Raw genomic sequence first — 19,522 nt, forward strand, 5'->3', positions numbered from 1 at the left:
TTTTAATTTCTTAAGCAATCTCCACACTGTTTTCCAAAGTGACTGCACCAACTTGCATTCCCACCAACAATATAAGAGAGTTCCTCTTTTTCCACATCCTCTCCAACACGTATTATTTACTGTCTTGTTAATTTTGGCCATTCTAACTGGTGTCAGGTGGTATCTCAATGTGGTTTTGATTTGAATCTCCCTGATGGCTAATGATGATGAACATTTTTTCATGTGTCTGTTAGCCATTTGTATGTCTTCTTTGGAGAAGTGTCTGTTAATGTCTTCTGTCCATTTTTTGACGTGATTATTTGTCCTGTGTGTTTTGAGTTTGAGGAGTTCTTTATAGATTTTGGATATCAGCCCTTTGTCTGTACTGTCATTTGCGAGTATCTTCTCCCATTCTGTGGGTTTCTTCTTTGTTTTGTTGACTGTTTCCTCTCCTGTGCAGAAGATTTTGATCTTGATGAAGTCCCAAAAGTTTATTTTCTCTTTTGTTTCCTTTGCCTTTGTGGACATGTCTTGAAAGAAGTTGCTGTAGCCAATGTCAAAGAGGTTCGACATTGACCTCTTCTACGTTTTCCTCTATGATTCTGATGGATTCCTGCCTCACGTTGAGGTCTTTTGTGAGCTTATTTTTTCTAAAGATAGATGTTTCCAGTATTTAAGAGCCACTTAGAAAAAAGAGGTTTGCTACATAACTGAAAGGCTGCAGCCATAACCAGAAGCTAGGTATCTAGGATCAATGGTCCCCTAGGTTTAAAGCCATGCTTTCTAACAGTTTACACTATCTCACTGTCTCTTATTACACTGTCTCTCTCTTTTTTTTTAAGATTCTTATTTATTTATTTGACAGAGAGAGAGATCACAAGTAGGCAGAGAGGTAGGCAGAGAGAGAGGGAAGCAGGCTCCCTACTGAGCAGAGAGCCTGATGCGGGACTCCATCCCAGGACCCTGAGATCATGACCCGAGCCGAAAGCAGCGGCTTAACCCACTGAGCCACCCAGACGCCCCTACACTGTCTCTTAATACACTCTCTCTTATTTATTTATAAAATGCATAAATATTCTACTCGACCAATATGTTACATACATTATAAAATGTTTACAAAATAAAAATGTAAAAAGATGGGATAAAAGTAAAAATATAAAAAGGAGAGCTACTATGGAGCAAAGAAGAAACCAGGAATAGGTCACAAATTAATTTATTAATTTATTCAGCAACTCTTCATTGAGTGCCTACCATAAACCAGGTCCAGTTTTTATACTTAGGATACATTTATAAACAATGTAGGAAAAAGTCTTTGCCTCTACAAAACTTCCATTCTAGTGGATAGAAACAGGCAAGAAACAATGACTAACACATATAAGAAAATAACAGAGGATGTTAGTAACTGCACAGAATCAGGACTGAAGCATACAGGAGGACTGAACACATGTACCTAATTTTGCTCCCTCCTGAGACAGAAAAATTATAGTTTTTTTTTGGTTTTGTTTTGTTTCTTTCTTTTTTTTTTTTAATGAAAAACCACAAGGTTAAGAAGAGGGGGGACATTAGAGTGATAACAATTTGAAGGCTGGAAAGTGGATGGATAAGTGGTCATTTCTAAGGCAGATCTCACAGAGCCAAATCCTGAGCCAGAAATGGGAAGAGTACTGTGCTACAAACAGATCTCAAGCACTGAGCAGCCACTGCACCAGGTCCCTCTAGGTCCCGGGGTGAAGGGGTACTGCTAAAACCAGGAGGATTAGGCAAAAATGTAAAAGAAACAGTCCCCACAGCCCCTCACTCAACCCATGACATTGGCCAAGTGTCCTTAACCATCCCAACAAAAAGTTTATTCTCTGGAAAGGATAAAACAAATGAGCATAAGAAAGACTTCAAACGACAGGACATCACTTCTGTAATCAACTGGCCTTTTTTCAAGCCCACAGCTACTATACCTTGAAACTCTCATGGCAAGAGCTATAACCAGATTCATTTATGACTCTCCCAGTGCCTTATAAAGGCCTGGCATATGATAGGAACTCAGGATTTCTATGGAGGAACACAGACAAGAAGAAAATTTCTAGGTCACTTGCCTCTTTCCAAGCCCAACATCCTGAATTTGGACATTCTGGGGATACTGAGCTATAAGAATTTGTCCTGTGCAGTGAGTTTCACATTCTCCTAGACTTGCCATGGACTCTACTGAGCCTTCTCATTGACTGGGGATTTATGTTAATCCTGGCAGAACCACAATGACCCTTCCTCTCTAATGCTTTCCAATAGCGCTACAGGATGGGTATAAAGGGAGGAAGGGGGAAGAAAGTATTTCTGGAAGGACTTCAAAATAATTGGATCTTAGGGACATAATCCCAGATGTATAAAGTTTCTAAAATTTGTCACTTCACTTTCAAAACTTTAAATCACTTCAGGGACTGGAATAGTCCCAACAGCAGGGTGGAATTTAACTGGCTTCATATAGGCAATGCATGTCCTTTGTGGATTTTACCCAAACACAGAGCAAAGACCAGAAAATATAGCTCTCATCCATTTTAGGGACTAACTCCTCTGGCTGATAGTTTCAGATCAGATTGGCTGGACCTCAGACAAGTTGTTTTCTTCATTACTCTATTTATAGAAAAGGTAAGAGAGAACTTGTAAAAGAATATGTAAACTCTGTGAGCCCAGTCCAGTTCCTGGCTTCATTCCTTTTGACTATGTGGCATGGGGTGAACAGGAAGAAAAGAGAGAAGGATATTTCAGTGACAGAACAGAAAGTCCAAGAATGAGAAATTCTTAAGATCATTTAGTCCCTGGATAGAATATCTCTAAATACAATCCATTCCAAAGTGAGTATTAGGGAAACAGAGCCCAGAGAGGAAAAGGGACTTGACAATCCCCATACATTGGAAGATTGGTGAAAGTTCTTTTTGTAAGTACTCCAAGGAGTTTGGAAGGTGAGTGAAGGAATGAATGAATGAATATCCCAAGGGTATGTGGACAGTGAGAGAGAACTGTAAAAAAGGAGGGAAGTCATATCCAAAGTTACAAAGAGAAGGGAATGATCAGGAATTGAGAATAAAGATCAGTTACTTTCACCAGTCTTATGCCTCAAAAGAAAAAAATTCATACAAATGGTGTATAACAATTCCTACAACATTGTTTAAAATGAATCAGCCACACATGGTATAAGCTGAGGTAAAATTGTGATATTAATCTTAAATGTGATTAGGAAGATTAAATCTAATTTTGTGAAATGTCAAACACTTCTATTGGTGGCCAATATCACAAAGAAGATTTTGACCAGTTTCTCTGCATTTAAATAGGACAATGTAAAGAGCCCCCAGCATTGCCAGGGCCATTCTCCAGCTGCTTAGCAAGGAAAATATCCTCAATGGCTTTCTGACCATTTTACCTATCAGAGAATCCTGAAGTTGCTTTCTGAGTTCCGGCAGATTACAGGGAAGATATACCATGGAGAGGTCCAATTGGACATCTCCTGTGGTGGAGTTTATCCTCCTGGGGCTCTCAGCCCACCCCAAGCTGGAGAAAATGTTCTTTGTGCTCATCCTCCTGATGTATCTGGTCATCCTGCTGGGCAATGGGATCCTCATCCTGGTGACTGCCCTTGACTCCCGCCTGCACATGCCCATGTACTTCTTCCTGGGGAATCTCTCCTTTCTGGACATCTGCTACACGACCTCCTCAGTCCCCCTCATTCTTGACAGCTTCCTGACCCCCAGGAAAACCATCTCCTTCTCAGCCTGTGTCGTGCAGATGTTTCTCTCCTTTGCCATGGGAGCCACAGAGTGTGTGCTTTTGGGCATGATGGCATTTGATCGCTATGTGGCCATCTGTAACCCCCTCAGGTACCCCGTGGTCATGAGCAAGGCTGCCTATGTGCCCATGGCTGTTGGCTGCTGGACAGCTGGAAGCATGACTGCCATGGTGCAAACATCCTTAGTGATGCAACTGCCCTTCTGTGGGGACAATGTCATCAACCATTTTACCTGTGAGATCCTGGCTGTCCTGAAGTTGGCCTGTGCTGACATCTCCATCAATGTGATCAGTATGACAGTGGCCAATGTGATCTTTCTGGGCATTCCAGTTCTGTTCATTTTTGTCTCCTATGTGTTTATCATTGCTACCATCCTGAGGATCCCATCAACTGAGGGGAGGAAAAAGGCCTTCTCCACCTGTTCTGCCCACTTCACAGTTGTGGTCATCTTCTATGGGACCATCCTCTTCATGTATGGGAAGCCCAAATCCAAGGATCCCTTAGGGGCAGACAAGCAGGATATTTCAGACAAGCTCACCTCCCTCTTCTATGGGGTGGTGACCCCTATGCTCAACCCCATCATCTACAGCCTCAGGAATAAGGACGTGAAGGCCGCTGTGAAGAATCTGGTCCTACGCAAACACGTCATCCAGTGATGGTAGAGGGGTCCTGATAGATCTCTATTCCCTAGTTTCTCTCACCTGAGGGGCTCAGAGGATAAGTTAACAGGCCAATTTCATCAAAGATGCATAGGCAAATCTGATTACACAGAACACTTTGTGTGAATAGGAAGCATTTAGTGGGATGTTTCTGTCCCATTCTAGAAGCACTTCCACAGAAGTATATACCACATTGCTCAAACCTTATAGTCATCTATCTTTGGGATGCATACTGAATGAATTGATGTACAGGAAAAATAACTCTTCAAGTTTTTTTAAAAGATTTTGTTTATTTATTTGACAGAGATCACAAGTAGGCAGAGAGGCAGGCGGTGGGTGGGGGCGGGGAAGCAGGTCCCCTGCTGAGCAGAAAGCCCGATGAAGGGCTCGATCCCAGGATCCTGGGATCATGACCTGAGCCAAAAGTAGAGGCTCTAACCCACTGAGCCATCCAGGTACCCTTCAAGTTTTATTTTATTTTTTTTTATTTTATTTTTTTCCCATTTTATTTATTTTTTTCAGCATAACAGTATTCATTGTTTTTGCACAACACCCAGTGCTCCATGCAAAACGTGCCCTCCCTATTACCCACCACCTGTTCAAGTTTTATTTTTAACTTACAAAAAGCTCTAGGCATATATCTGTAATTCAATCGCTCCCTGGCCTCTTTCTTTGAACATGTTTGGATGGGTCCTTGATTCATATACCTTTCAACATATCCTATTCCATATTAAACAAGAGTAATATTTTATCTCTGTGCTCATTGTTTCTTTCTCCCTATTTTCATATTAATTCCTAAAACTGTTTCTTGAATTGTTCTCTTCCTGCATCTCCAAAATTGACCTCTTTTCTTGTCCTCAGTCATGGTCCCCACCAGAAAACCATTCACACCTTGGGAGCACAGAAGAGAGTACGTAGGTGGTGGCAAAACTGATGTAAGGGTCAAGGGCCCAGGCCTTTTTCCTTTCCCCTTGTTGAAGATGTTATTCACCCCTTGCTTCTGTCCCTGGATAGCTGAGGTCTCCCAGAGCTCATCAGAGTGATGTGGAAACCGAGATGTATTTAGGAGAATCAAATGAATTCTTTTAACTTCCTGACCTGGCTTGACCATGCATGCAGCCAACTGGTGACCATCAATTGCTTTTCTGCCCAAGAATACCCAACCCTACATGGCAGTCAGAGGGAGAGGAAGGTGATGTTCAGCAGCAGACATCTAAGAATCATCCCCATGACTGGTGAGGAATTCCAAGCCATTTCCCAGTAGTGAGCAATCTAGAAGTCCAGTTAAAAGAATGAGTGGAATAGAAAGCCTCCAAGAGCTGACATGGACTTTTAAACCAATAGGGAGGAAATAAACTAATCATCAAAACAGTCTTTCCTGGAAAAAAGTGATTGCAGAAAGATGGTGAGACACTAAAGAAAAACCTCAATGGTATCCTGTGTGGAATTCTGGAGGCTATCTCATCAATAAAGCAAAAGCAGTCTATGAAAGAGAAGCTAGGAGGAGAAAAGGTGACTAGGAGATAAAAATTTTTCTTATGGGACAGAACTGACATTGTTGATCAAATAAAACCCAGTAGAAAGTATTTTTTTTGTTTTATACTTTATATTTTCTTTAAATTTTATTTTATTTTTTCAGTGTTCCAAGATTCATTTTTATGCACCACCCAGTGCTTCATGTAGAAAGCATTTAAAAGTAGATAAAACAATGCTTAAAAATGAATTTTTAAATAAAAAAGAACTTATGTTTCTCTCCAAGTCTGAGAGGGAAAAAAGAAGAGAGAGAGCAGTTGGTTATTCAAGAACAGGTGAGAGACATAAAAGGTAGACCACAGGGATCCATTATGTAATTCAGGAGGAGAAAACAGAACAGATGACAGACAAATAATAAAGGAGGAGAAAAACATTTCACTGAACAGAAATTCTGTATAATTATTCATAAAATGTTCATCAATCACCAGGTAAGAATTGTAGCAAAAGACCAACTTATGTACAGTCGATCCAAGGATAAGTTGTGATTCTCTTATATGCCAAAAGAATTCTATAGACTTTTCCACAGCTTAAAACCATACTTCCCAACAAGGATCAAGAATCTGGCTGCCGCTGGCCTGCTTCCCTGCCACCCTAAATGTAGATGCCAGTGGAACAAGACTGACAGAGTGCTGAGGGAAAGGGGCTGAGAATCCGAATTCTACACACCCTGACAATTGCACCAATATGACACTTGAAAAGACATTGTTGGCATGTGCAAACCCAGACAACACACACCCCTATAATCCCCTTCTCAAAAAGAAATTTTGTTTATAATGTTCTCCCAACAAATAGTTATAAATAAATAATGGAAGGACTGGGACAGATATGGTATGTAAGACACAGTGGAGAATGGTCAAATGTCTGAAGACTGATAAAGTCTAATGAACACTTGATACCAAATGTGCAAAGACAAATATATGAAGAAATTATTAGGAAGTGCATCAAGGTAAACAGTGACAACAAAGCAATGATGTAACTCTAGGTACAATTCTAGATGAATTTATTAAGCTCAGAAATTTAGAAAAAGGTGTATAGTTATATCCCATTGAAAATCTCATCTTATGAAGGATGTGGCAGGAAAGGGAATCTTACAAGTATAATATATGAGTATAATGCGTTGATACTGAAATAAAAAAAGTATTAATATGCTTGTTTAAAAAGGTGACTGGGTGGCTCAGTCAGTTAGCAGATGCCTTTGGCTCAGGTCATGATCCCATGGTCCTGAGATGGAGCCAAGTTTTTGGCTCCCCACTCAACAGCTCAACACAGAGTTTGCTCTTCCCTCTGCCCCACCTCTGCTTGTCCTCTCTCTCTCATTCTTTCTCTCTCAGATAAATGAAATCTTGAAAAAAATACATGCTTGTGGAAATCTTAAGAGAAATACCAGTAGACAAGTATTAACATGAAGACGTTTGAAAGAATAAGAGGACGATGAATGAGCAAAGAAACTTGATCAAGTGAAAAAGTCATACACTGAACCTGAATAGATTTAAGTCATTGCATATTAAATACATGGTACATAGGGCATCTGGGTGGCTCAGTGGGTTAAGCCTCTGCCTTCAGCTCAGGTCATGATCTCAGAGTCCTGGGATCAAGCCCTGCATAAGGCTCTCTGCTCAGCAGGGAGCCTGCTTCCCCCTCCCCCTCTGCTTGCTTCTCTGCCTACTTGTGATCTCTCTCTCTCTGTCAAATAAAGAAATAAAATCTTTTTAAAAAATACATGGTACATAGGGAGGGCACGTATTACATGGAGCACTGGGTGTTGTGCAAAAACAATGAACACTGTTACGCTGAAAAAATAAATAAATTTAAATACTGAAAAAAAATACATGGTACATAGTATCCAGTTTTGTAAGGGGGCTTCAAGGTTTCTAACATTAGGATAGATTAGGAGATCTATTGCAACCATTTTATTAATAGATTCAAGAGGAAAAAGTGAGCTCATCAACAGATGTTGAGAAGTCACTTGATAAAACTTAACATTGATTTCTGACTTTTTGAAAGTAGCACACTTCATTAGAGGAAACTACCCCTAACATGAAAGGAAGTATCAGAACATCAGCAAGCAGCATGTCTACGACTTGGATGAGGTCACCAGCTTTCAATGTCTACATCACTTTGCAATCTAGATAATTAGATGAGATGAGGAAAACAAGGAACATAAATATTGGAAAGAAGGAAAAACAACAAATGTTGTTTTACTAATGAAAATTTTACTCAGATGTTAAAACTACAGGAAATAATAAGACAGTGCACAAGAGGGGTTGTATATAATTCACTGCAGGTAGAAAAATTTTACCATACCTATGGAAAATATATAAGAAGTATGAGAGGCCTATGTGAATATCATATATTTACAATGACCATATTTTAACAGGAGAAGTCACAAGATATTTTCATTTTGAAGAAGCAAAAGTCCAGAAAGTAAGCCTCAGGACATTTAACTATCCTCCAAGTGCCCTCATTCAAAGCCCTTCTCCCTCTTGCCAGCAGGTGGGAAGAGCCATTCTCCACCCACTTTCCCATCCTTAGAGCAGCCCCAACTATTAGTTGGGAGGGAAGTTCTAAGCCCTGAGGCAAACATGAACGCTCCCTGATCTAAAAGGTATCAGAAGCAAAGAAAACCAGCCTTCAACTCAGTCCATGCTTTTGGAGGTAACCAAAGAGTCTAGAACAGACCACTGACAAATGGAGGCTTTCACAGCTCTGCTTATGTGCTGATTACTTTCCACCTCACTACAACTCATAACCATTTATCTCAGGTTAGGATCACACCTAAAACCTTCAAGTGCAACCTGTTTACTGGCATGACCAAATCAAACATCCCAGATGGTCTCAGACAGAAAGTCAAGAATGTAATCACCTAAATAGGTGAAATGGGAGCATTTCAGATGCTGGACTGTAGAAAAGGACCAGGTGTGAAGCAGGAGCTGACTGCCTCTTCCAGGAGATAACCCTCCTGGATCCCAGTCAGCTGCTGCCAGGAAGGGATGCAGGAGTAGGGGAAGGGATACAGAGCATCTGTCCCAGCTGCAGGTTCCATGTTTACCTCTGGTATCAAGATAAGTATTATAAGGGCCAAACAAAAATTTGTTCCATAGTCAGATTTGGCTAGAGGTTGCCAATTTGCAACGTCTGCGATAAGTAGTCAAAAGTCACAACTGGACTCCCTAAGAATGCCATCACAGAAGTCAGCTGTATCCTGCACAGTACACCTATTGTTTTGGGGGCAAAACTGCTCTCTCTCACTCATATGTCACTTAATGCAGCTACCAATCATAGTACACCAACTCTTGGCATAGCAATCAGTCTAATGGAAGGCATGTAACCTAAGTCAAACTAAGCGGAGCCATTCCCTAGGACATTTGTAATTGGAGCAATCAGAGAAAAGGTCCCATATTAGTTTTCTATGCTGCCTAGCAGATCACCACCAACTTATGAGCTTCAAACAGCACACACTTATAATCTTGCAGTTTCTGTAAGTCAAGAGTTCAACTAAGTCCTGCACAACGCTGCAGTCAAGGTGTTGGCCAGGGCTCAGTTCGCATCTGGAGACTCCAATAGAAGAAACTGAATCAGGCTGCTGACAACTCTCTTCCCTCCCATGCGAGGAAGTCTGTCCACTAGAGTGTAAAATATAGCCAGGAAATGACAAATAGAGATAAGAAACAGATGAAGGGACTCAAGGTCCTAATGACACGCCAAGTCCCTAAATCCGGCTGGGCCTGGGACTGAATCTGCCTTTGAACTTCTCAGTTGCATGAACATTACAGTTCATTGTGAGAATAAGCTGGTTGGAGTAAGTTCTCTAGCTAGAAGCCTAGGGAATCCTGACAATAACAAAGCCCAAAGTAAAATAATCTTTGTCTAGTCTCCCTCTCCTGCTGACCACTGCATTTTCCATCTGCAATCCTACATTTATCTTACATAGTAGATCATTCTCAGTTGACATACAAGAAAGTGCGAACCAGTCTTGGTCAAATCCCTGGCTCTTTTTGAAACAACAACAAAAAAAGCAATAAACTCTCTTCAGGCATATACTGTCTATGAACACTGATGCAAAAAATCCTAAATCTAATGTGGCATCAGAGGAGGCTGAGCAGAGCAGTGGGACTTTTGTCTCCACTGGACAGTAACAAATCCCCACTGCAGGTGTTGGTGGAGACCATGTTGGAAGCCTGGATTTTCATCCTCTACCGTGTGTAATGAGGTGTCCCTTCTTGGTCCCCCCTGGGTGGTATCAGAGAGGGTGTAAAGGAGAGTTGGGACTTGTGCCTATTGCAGTGAGGTCACTCTTCCCATGATGTCAGCTGAGGACCTGGAAATAGTAAAAATGTACCCCTGCCCTTGCCAGCCAGGATGGAATCAGCAGAGCCCTAGTGGTGAGCTGAATCTCCTGCTCTCTAGCAGCAAGGAGGGTCTCCTTCACCCAAGAATGACAGGCTGTTTCAATAGTCGAAGATCTGTCAATGCAATCTATCATATTAAGAGGCTAAGTAAGGAAAACTATGTGAGTGTATCAAGTGAAGCAGGAAAAGCATTTGAAAAAAACAACACCCATTCATGATTAAAACAAAACAAAACAAAACAAAAAAAACTTTCAGCGTTAAACTGGAGGTCCCAGCCAGTGCAGTAGGGCAAGAAAAGAGAAAAGTCTATCAATTTTGAAGGAAGGTGAAAGCTGTCATTGTTTACTGGTGTTATTATTGCCCACTACAAACAAAATCTAAAATAACTTAGAGGTGTAAATATTTAAAAGAGTGTTCCTCAACACTAAATCAATGTACAAAAAAATCTATTGTATTTTTATATTCCAGCAACAGGTTATGAAATATTTTTAAAATACCAAGAAACATAAGCATATATATTTATATATTTAAATATAAGTATGCATATTTATATATTTAAATATAAAATCTTAATACATTTGTCTTAAAATATAAATATCATCATACGGGGTAAATCTGGCAAAAGATCTCCATGACCTTCACGCATAAAATTTTTAATTATAACATGTTTTGAATGATAGTAAAATAGAGAAAAATTCCCATTCATGGGTCAGAAAATTTGTTATGGAGATATTAGTTCTCCACTAACTGACGTATAGATTCAATGTAATATCAATTTTTAAATCTCCAAAATAACAATTATACAATTTAAGAAGTTGGTTCCATAATTTTACAGAACAAAGGACTAAAAACTGCCATGACACATTTGAAGATGTACTGGAGTAGGATAAAAGGATTTACCCTACAAGATATCAAAGTATACTATAAAACAATAGTGATTAGAGCAGCTTAGCATTGATACATGAACAGACAAATAAATGAATGAAAAAGAATAGAGATCCCAGAAATGGGCACAGGCATGTTTGGAGATTTGATATATAACACACGTGATATATTACACATCACTGGAGAGAGGATGGGTCATAAATGCAAACAGGACAATTGAAAATACGTGTACCAAGGAGAAATGTGTAAAATATTTATAGCAGCATTCAACTAGGAGGCAACCCAATGATCCATCAAAGTAGAATGTATAAATAAGCTGTGTTATATTCATATAATGGAATTTATCAATACAAATTAATGAATTTAGCTATACTCATAAACATGAGTAAACCTCACAAACAATATTGTCTGAAGAAACAAATTAAAAAGAATACCTATAAGGGTTCAATTTACATTGAGTTTAAATTTTTTCTTTATCTGAGAGAGAGAGAGAGAGAGGGAGAGGGAGAAGGAAAGAGGGAGAGAGAGGGTGGGGAGAGAAGAGAGAGAGGGAGAAGCAGACTCCCACCAAGCAAGGAGCCCAACAAGTCCCTGGATCCCAGGACCCGGGGATCACCCAAGGAGCCCTAAGCCATAGAGACAACTGAGTGAGCTTCCCAGGCACCATGTATATTGAGTTTAGAAAGATGAAAGCCTAAACTTTAGTGTTTAAGAATGTGTACAAAGTAATAAAATTCAGGAAAACAAATTAAATCAGGAATGTGGTTATCTCTGGGAAGAGAAGGAAAGGATGGATGAGGAAGTAGCTAGGGAGCTTTCAAGGTATTAGTAGTGTTTTAGCCTTTAAATTAGAAGATTATTACTTAATTAGTCTTTAAATTAACAATATGTGTTTAATGAGCTTTCACATGCATTTACATATGTGTGCTATTTCCACATTTTAAATTATTTTAAATTCCTAAAGTATTAAATACTACAATGTGATGCCATCTCTCATCTTTCAGATTGAAAAATACCAAAAAGAGCTCTTGAGAGACTAAAATAGTATGTTATCAGTGTGGAAAACACCTATGCTTATACGCTGATATAGGAATGTCTAAATTTGGCAATATTTCTCAAAATTACAAATGTGTATAAACAGGTACATTTTTACCACATGTTGTACCATTGATTATAACGGAATAAGGTTGGAAAAGTTAGAAGATCTAAATATCCATTAATATTTGACTGGTTGGGGCGCCTGGGTGGCTCAGTGGATTAAGTCGCTGCCTTCGGCTAGGTCATGATCTCAGGGTCCTGGGATCGAGCCCTGCATCGGGCTCTCTGCTCCGCGGGGAGCCTGCTTCCTCCTCTCTCTCTGCCTGCCTCTCTGCCTACTTGTGACCTCTCTCTCTGTCAAATAAATAAATAAAATCTAAAAAAAAATTTGACTGGTTAATTAAATGATGGTACATTCTTACAATGGAATAAATTCAGAGATTTCAAAGAAAGAGGCAGTATTACACATTTTTTTTCCAGATACACCCAAGGTATGTTGTTCAGTGAGAAAAATCAAGGTATTGGGCACCTGGGTGGCTCATTTGGTTGGGCGACTGCCTTTGGCTCAGGTCATGGTCCCAGAGTACCAGGATCGAGTCCCGCATTGGGCTCCCTGCTCGACAGGGAGTGTGCTTCTCCCTCTGACCCTCCTCCTTCTCATGTTCTCTCTCTCTCTCTCTCTGAAATAAATAAATAAAATCTTTCAAGATATGTCTCCAAAGGCAAAGGAAACAAAAGCAAAAATGAACTTTTGGGACTTCTTCAAGATCAAAAGCTTCTGCACAGCAAAGGAAACAGTCAACAAAACAAAAAGGCAACCCACAGAATGGGAGAAGATATTTGCAAATGACAGTACAGACAAAAGGTTGATATCCAGGATCTATAAAGAACTCCTCAAACTCAACACACACAAAACAGATAATCATATAAAAAAATGGGCAGAAGACATGAACAGACACTTCTCCAATAAAGACATACAAATGGCTATCAGACACATGAAAAAATGCTCATCATCACTAACCATCAGGGAGATTCAAATTAAAACCACATTGAGATATCACCTTACACCAGTTAGAAAAGCCAAAATTAGCAAGACAGGAAACACCATGTGTTGGAGAGGTTGTGGAGAAAGGGGAACCCTCTTACACTGTTGGTGGGGATGCAAATTGGTGCAAATTGGAACAGTGTGGAGATTCCTCAAGAAATTAAAAATAGAGCTTCCCTATGACCCTGCAATTGCACTGCTGGTTATTTACCCCAAAGATACAGATGTAGTAAAAAGAAGAGCCATCTGTACCCCAATGTTTATAGCAGCAATGGCCATGGTCACCAAACTGTGGAAAGAGCCAAGATGCCCTTCAATGGACGAATGGATAAGGAAGATGTGGTCCATATACACTATGGAGTATTATGCCTCCATCAGAAAGGATGAATACCCAACTTTTGTAGCAACATGGACGGGATTGGAAGAGATTGTGCTGAGTGAAATAAGTCAAGCAGAGAGAGTCAAGTATCATATGGTTTCACTTATTTGTGGAGCATAACAAAGAACATGGAGACATGGGGAGATGGAGAGGAGAAGGGAGTTGAGGGAAATTGGAAGGGGAGATGAACCATTAGAGACTATGGACTCTGAAAACCAACCTGAGGATTTTGAAGGGGCTTGGGGTGGGAGGTTGGGGAACCAGGTGGTGGGTAATAGAGAAGGCACGTATTGCATGGAGCACTGGGTGTGCTGCAAAAACAATGAATACTGTTATGCTGAAAATAAATAAATAAAAAAATAAATAAAATCTTAAATAAAAATTAAAAGAAATACAGACAAACTAATTCTAAAATTTATTTGAAAAAAAGAAAATCAAGGTATTAAAGCAGTGCATTGTTGTGCAAAATTTGTCTTACTATCTTGCTTTTCTAACTGAACAATATGCATAGAATATCTCTGGGAGAAAAAACCATTAGGACATTGCTAACATTGGTTGCCTCAAGGGTACTTAACTAGGTGACAAGAAAAAGGCATAATTCTGATTCTATGTCCTTCTATACTTTTTAAATTTTCTTTCAGGTACACGTAAAACCTACTAATGGGGTGACAATCATGATGATGAGGTCAAGAACGAGGACAAAATCAATGGTGATAAACAGAATCAGATGTATTGAGACTGAAATCCAGCTCTGCCATTCACAGAAGATGTGGTCTTTGGTAAATTTTTTAACCTTTTAAAGTCTATTCCCTGGAATAAGAAACTAGGGGCATAATACCACATTTCAAGCTATACTACAAAGCTATAGTAATAAAAAGAGTTTGATGCTGATACAAAAATAGACACAGTGATCGGAGGAATAGCATAACACACCCAGAAATGAACTGGTGCTGATCTCATCAATTAATCTACAACAAAGGACACAAAAACACAAAATGGGGAAAAGACAGTCTCTTCAATAAATGCTGTTGAGAAAACTGGAGAACTACATGCAAAAGAATGAAACTGTACTATTTTCTTATATCATACAAATGTGAAATAAAAATTGATTAATGACAAGACCTGACCATAAAACTCCTAAAGGAAAACCTAGGCAACAACAATCTCTTGCACACATTCTTGCACAACAATCTCTTGCAACAACATTTTTCAGGATATGCTTCCTCAGAAAAGGAAAACAAAGGCAAAAAAACCCTCTTGGACTTTATCGAACTAAAAAGCTTTTGCACAGTGAAGGAAATCATCAGCTAAGTGAAAAGGCAACCTTCTCAATGGGAGAAGATACTTGCAAACAATATATTTGGATACTACCCAAAATATATATATATAAAATACAACTCAAGACCAAGAAAATAATCTGAAAAAAATGGGCAGAGGATCTGAATAGATATGTTTCCAAAGATGACCTACAGAGGGCTAAATGAAACATGAAATGATGCTCAACATTACTATCATCAGGGAAATGCAAATTAAACCAACAGTGAGATACCACCTCACACAAGTCAGAATGCCGAGAATCAATATGGCAAGAAGTAACATGTGCTGGTGAGGAAGTGGAGGAAATGTTGAAATGAAGGTTTGTGAAGTGTCTGTCACAGTGTCTGGCACATGGGAACACCTCACTCAGTGTAGCCAGTTCTGCCGCTGCTGTTGTGAGACATGTGTCCTGCCTCCCCATTCTGGATGTCAAGGACTCAGCAGGGGGATAACATAACTCTGGGCCTGAATTGAGCACTGGCTTCTCTAGGAGCCCAGGGAAAGCTCAGGAAGAAACCAGCATCTGCTATACACTCTTCTCCATCTCCAGGTGACCGTGTCCCAGTCGTTATCTATAATTGGGACAGGGAGATAGCCCCTGGAGACTCCAGGTATGTATAGGGCCTGTAGCCTGTGTACATTTGACATTCCAAACTTTAAATTGCTTCTGGGACTAACAGGGTCCCTGTAGGAGTTCACAGCTGCTTCTTGAGGACTCCTTTCACTGCTGGAGAAGATGTGCCTGTGGGATTTCTGGGCTTCAGACCAGGATGACAGGTCCTCTCCATGAAGAGTCTGTAGCTGAGACACCCGGTTAGCCTGCACATCTAGGAGGAAGGATGTGAGAGAAACCCCACCAGAGGCTAAAGTTTCCAAAGGGCTGTATGGGGAAAAAGAAGACACAGGGTCTCAGAGGTGAAAGAAGCCCAGCATGGGAGTGTCTGGGGTCCTTCTCTGGCATCCAGGGTCTAGCCCAGGGCACAGTGAGATGCTGAGAATTGACTCTGGGATCAGGAGACTCGAGAAATGGCTACAAGCAGGATGCAGGTGGGGAGCACTAGCTGTGGTAGGGACAAGCTTGGTGGCCATGACTTTTGCAGAGAATTTACTGAAGATGGACTTTCCTCCTCCCCCTGCCTCTGCTCCAAGTACCTTCCAGCTGCAACCAGCTGGGAGCAGCTGATGCTGGAGCAGGGAGGAACAGCTGAGGCTAAGCCCAGGCAGTCCCTCCTGCTCTGCAGAGCTCACCACTGACCAAGCCCTGCCCTGACACTGCTGTTCCATCCTCTCTGGGAGGAGCCCAGAGTCCTGGGAAGAAGGCAGCCTGATTTCCACCCATCCTGCTGAGATTTCCCAGAAGACTGAGCCTTTCATGGGGTCAGAGGGTGAGCAGACAGGCAAGCTGGGACCCATCCTGTCTGTGATGCCCAGTCTGTGGCTAGTTCTGTTCTCCTCACTTTCTTTCTACCCCTTATTCATGGGGATACCTCCCAAGACCCCCAGTGGATGCCTCAAACCACAGTTAGTACTGAACTCTATGTATCCCTTCTCTTCCTACATACATAAACCTATGATACAGTTTAATTTACAAATCTGACACAGTGAGAGGTTAACAATAACCAATAATAACATACAATAATTATAACAACATCCCATAATAAAGTTATATGAATGTGGTCTCTCCCTCACAGTATCTTATTATACTGGACTCCCTTTCATCCCGTGACAATGCAAGATGATAAAATGGCCACATGATGAGCCATAGTGAGGTAAGTGACCTAGACATTTAGATGCAACATAAGGTTACTCTTGACATTGTGACCACAGGTCAGAAACACTATCTTCTGCTCCAAACCATAGTTAGAGGTGGTGGCAGGGCAGGAACCAAGGCTTTGGAAAGCAAAATGTGAGTGAGGAACATTATCATAATGAGAATGGTTTTCCCTGAATACAAATTTCCACACATTGTATTAGAAAATTTGATAATATTGGGGCACCTGTGACTGCAGTGGTTAAGCTTCCTGATATTGATATTAGCTTAGCTCATGATCTCATGGTTGTGTGACTGAGCCTGCTTCGGGTTCTGAGCTCAGTAAGGCGTCTGCTTGAAACCCACCTGCCTTTCATTCCCCAACCGGCTCCCACAACAGCTCTCTCTCCCAAAATAATTAAAAAGTTAAAAAAAAAAAAAAAGAAAATCTGGTAACATCGAAGAGGTACAAAGAGGAATCCCTATTGATTTTGCTATAAGTTCTTTTCAGTCACTTTTTTAAACAATTTTTTAAAAAGATTTTATTTATTTATTTGACAGAGATCACAAGCAGGCAGAGAGAGAAGGGGAAGCAGGCTCCCTGCTGAGTAGGGAGACTCATGAGGGGCTCCATCCCAGGACATCCCAGAATCCCGGGATGATGACCTGAGCCAAAGGCAGAGGCTTTAACCCACTGAGCCACCCAGGCACCCCTCTTTTTAGTCACTCTTAATCAAATATATTGCTTACCTGATTGATATCAAACCAGTGTGTACAATTTTGTATTCTCTCATTTATTACTGAAGTGTAATGATGCAGCTGTGTAAAAATTATAAATATAACTTTGTCTAATATTCCATTATATGAAGTGCACCATTTGGTATTTATTGGTAGACAGTTATTTTGTTTCCTGTATTCATTCACAATATGGCTGTGATGAATGTCTTTATTGAGAGACACTGGCCCTCCATTCTCATTATTCCTTTAGAATTTTTTCCCAGAGGTGGAATTGCTGAGTTATATGGGTTTTTTACGTTTCTGTTCTTCTGTGCAAACTATTCTCCAGAAAAGCTGTTTAATAATGCATGGAGTTCTGGACAGCATTGTGTTCCCTTCTTTTCTTTTCTTTTTTAATATTTTATTTACTGATTTGAGAGAGAGAGAATGAGTGGTGGAGAGGGGAAGTGGGAGAGGGAGACAAGCTGATTCCCCACCAAGTAGGGAACCCAATGTGGGACTTGATCCCAGGATCCCGAGACCATGACCTGAATTGAAGGTAGCTGCTTATCCAACTGTGTCACCCAGGAGCCTCTGTTCCCTTTCTTTTCTCAGATGCCCGATAGGTCCAGAGATGAGTAGTAACCAGACCCAGGTGTCACACCTGTAGGATGCAGCCACAAAGGTAAGAGTTTCCCTTCCTTTCCTACTCTCACAGGCTGACTCCAGTCCACCTGGGGCTATAGGTGTCACAGCTCTCTGTTTCCCACCATACTGAGTCTCCTTCAAATCCTGACATGGCACTATTTCCTGCTGGCCATATCTTGATGGGAAAACAAGCATTCAGATCACCTCTTCACTCACACACTCGCATACACACACACACACACACACACACACACACACACACACACACACTAAGCCAAAGGAAGGGCTGTAACCTTTATCCAAGACTGCTCCCTGCCTGGTGAGGACAGTACTGGGCACTCCATGACAGAGTTGGGATGACCTGGGAACATTTTTGTGATGCCACACAGGAAAATCGAGGCCTGGAACTTGTTCAAGTTACATGGAATATCTATGTCCCAGTCAGGGACAGGTCCCATAGCTCTGAGTTCAGTGTGCAAGATCCTCCTAGTGATTCCGTTCATTTCAATTGAACTACCATTTGTTCAGCAACTTTGACATGACAGGCACTAAGAACTTCCAGGATGGAAGCTCTCACTTGGGTGAAATCTGTGCATCACTCATGCCCACAGCACACTGCTCATGGGAAAAAGCTTCTGTGTGCACAGCTCTGGCTCACGGGAATGGACAGGATGGCTTCTCTAACAGAAGCCACTCTCCTTGGCCTCTCCAGCCACAGCATATCTTTATCACTATTGAATCCTGCTTGTGGCAAGGACTGTAGTGTTTTTTTTGTCTTTTCTGGGAAAAGAAAGGGGCTGGGAGAGCCACTGGGAGGCATGGGAGATAAGTTGGGGCAGAAGTTCATGGCGGAGCACCCACTCTGGATGGCTGACGGCATGAGCAGACGGGAACACCCTCACATGCTGAATTGAGGGATGGGGGAAGGGCCCTAAGCCTGCACAGAAAATACCATGAAACCCATGGTTGTATCATGAGGGAGACCTCTCCTGGCTTAGAGCTTAGAGCAATGCTCCTCTGCAGGACAGAAATTGTACCTCCTTTTCCTCCCGGAAACATTTGGCAGTGTCTGGAGACACGTTTGGTGGTCACAGCTCAAGGAGCAGGTGCTATTGGTAGCAGGTGGGCAGAGGTCAGGGATGGTCCTAAACATCCTCCGATGCACAGGACAGCCCCGCACAACAAAAAATTCTCCAGCCCCAAGTGTCACTAGTGCCAAGGCTGACAAAGTCTGGGGTCAGTGCAGGGCAGGAGTCACTCTGTCTGAGTGTATCTCACATAAACTCCAACCATGACTAAATCAAGAGCAGGTTGGACAATGAGACAGACAGAGAGCACAGAGAGCTGGTACTGCAGAGACAGACTCTCCAACATCTGTGCAAGACAGTGTAGCAGCTATTTGGTGGGAAGAACCCAGATGTGGGGCCTGTGATCCAACCCCGGCTCTGGTG

At 41.2% G+C, this 19,522-nt stretch overlaps 1 protein-coding gene across 1 annotated transcript; it reads left to right on the forward strand.

The window, feature by feature from the left end:
* The first annotated feature begins 3,447 nt into the window (after positions 1-3,447).
* On the forward strand, positions 3,448-4,407 carry LOC123953148 (olfactory receptor 13C7-like). Its single transcript, XM_046023120.1, has one exon. The coding sequence runs from the start codon at positions 3,448-3,450 to the stop codon at positions 4,405-4,407; it is 960 nt and encodes a 319-aa protein (XP_045879076.1).
* The last annotated feature ends 15,115 nt before the right edge of the window (positions 4,408-19,522 follow it).

Source organism: Meles meles, chromosome 11, assembly GCF_922984935.1.
Source record: "Meles meles chromosome 11, mMelMel3.1 paternal haplotype, whole genome shotgun sequence".
Taxonomy (NCBI): domain Eukaryota; kingdom Metazoa; phylum Chordata; class Mammalia; order Carnivora; family Mustelidae; genus Meles; species Meles meles.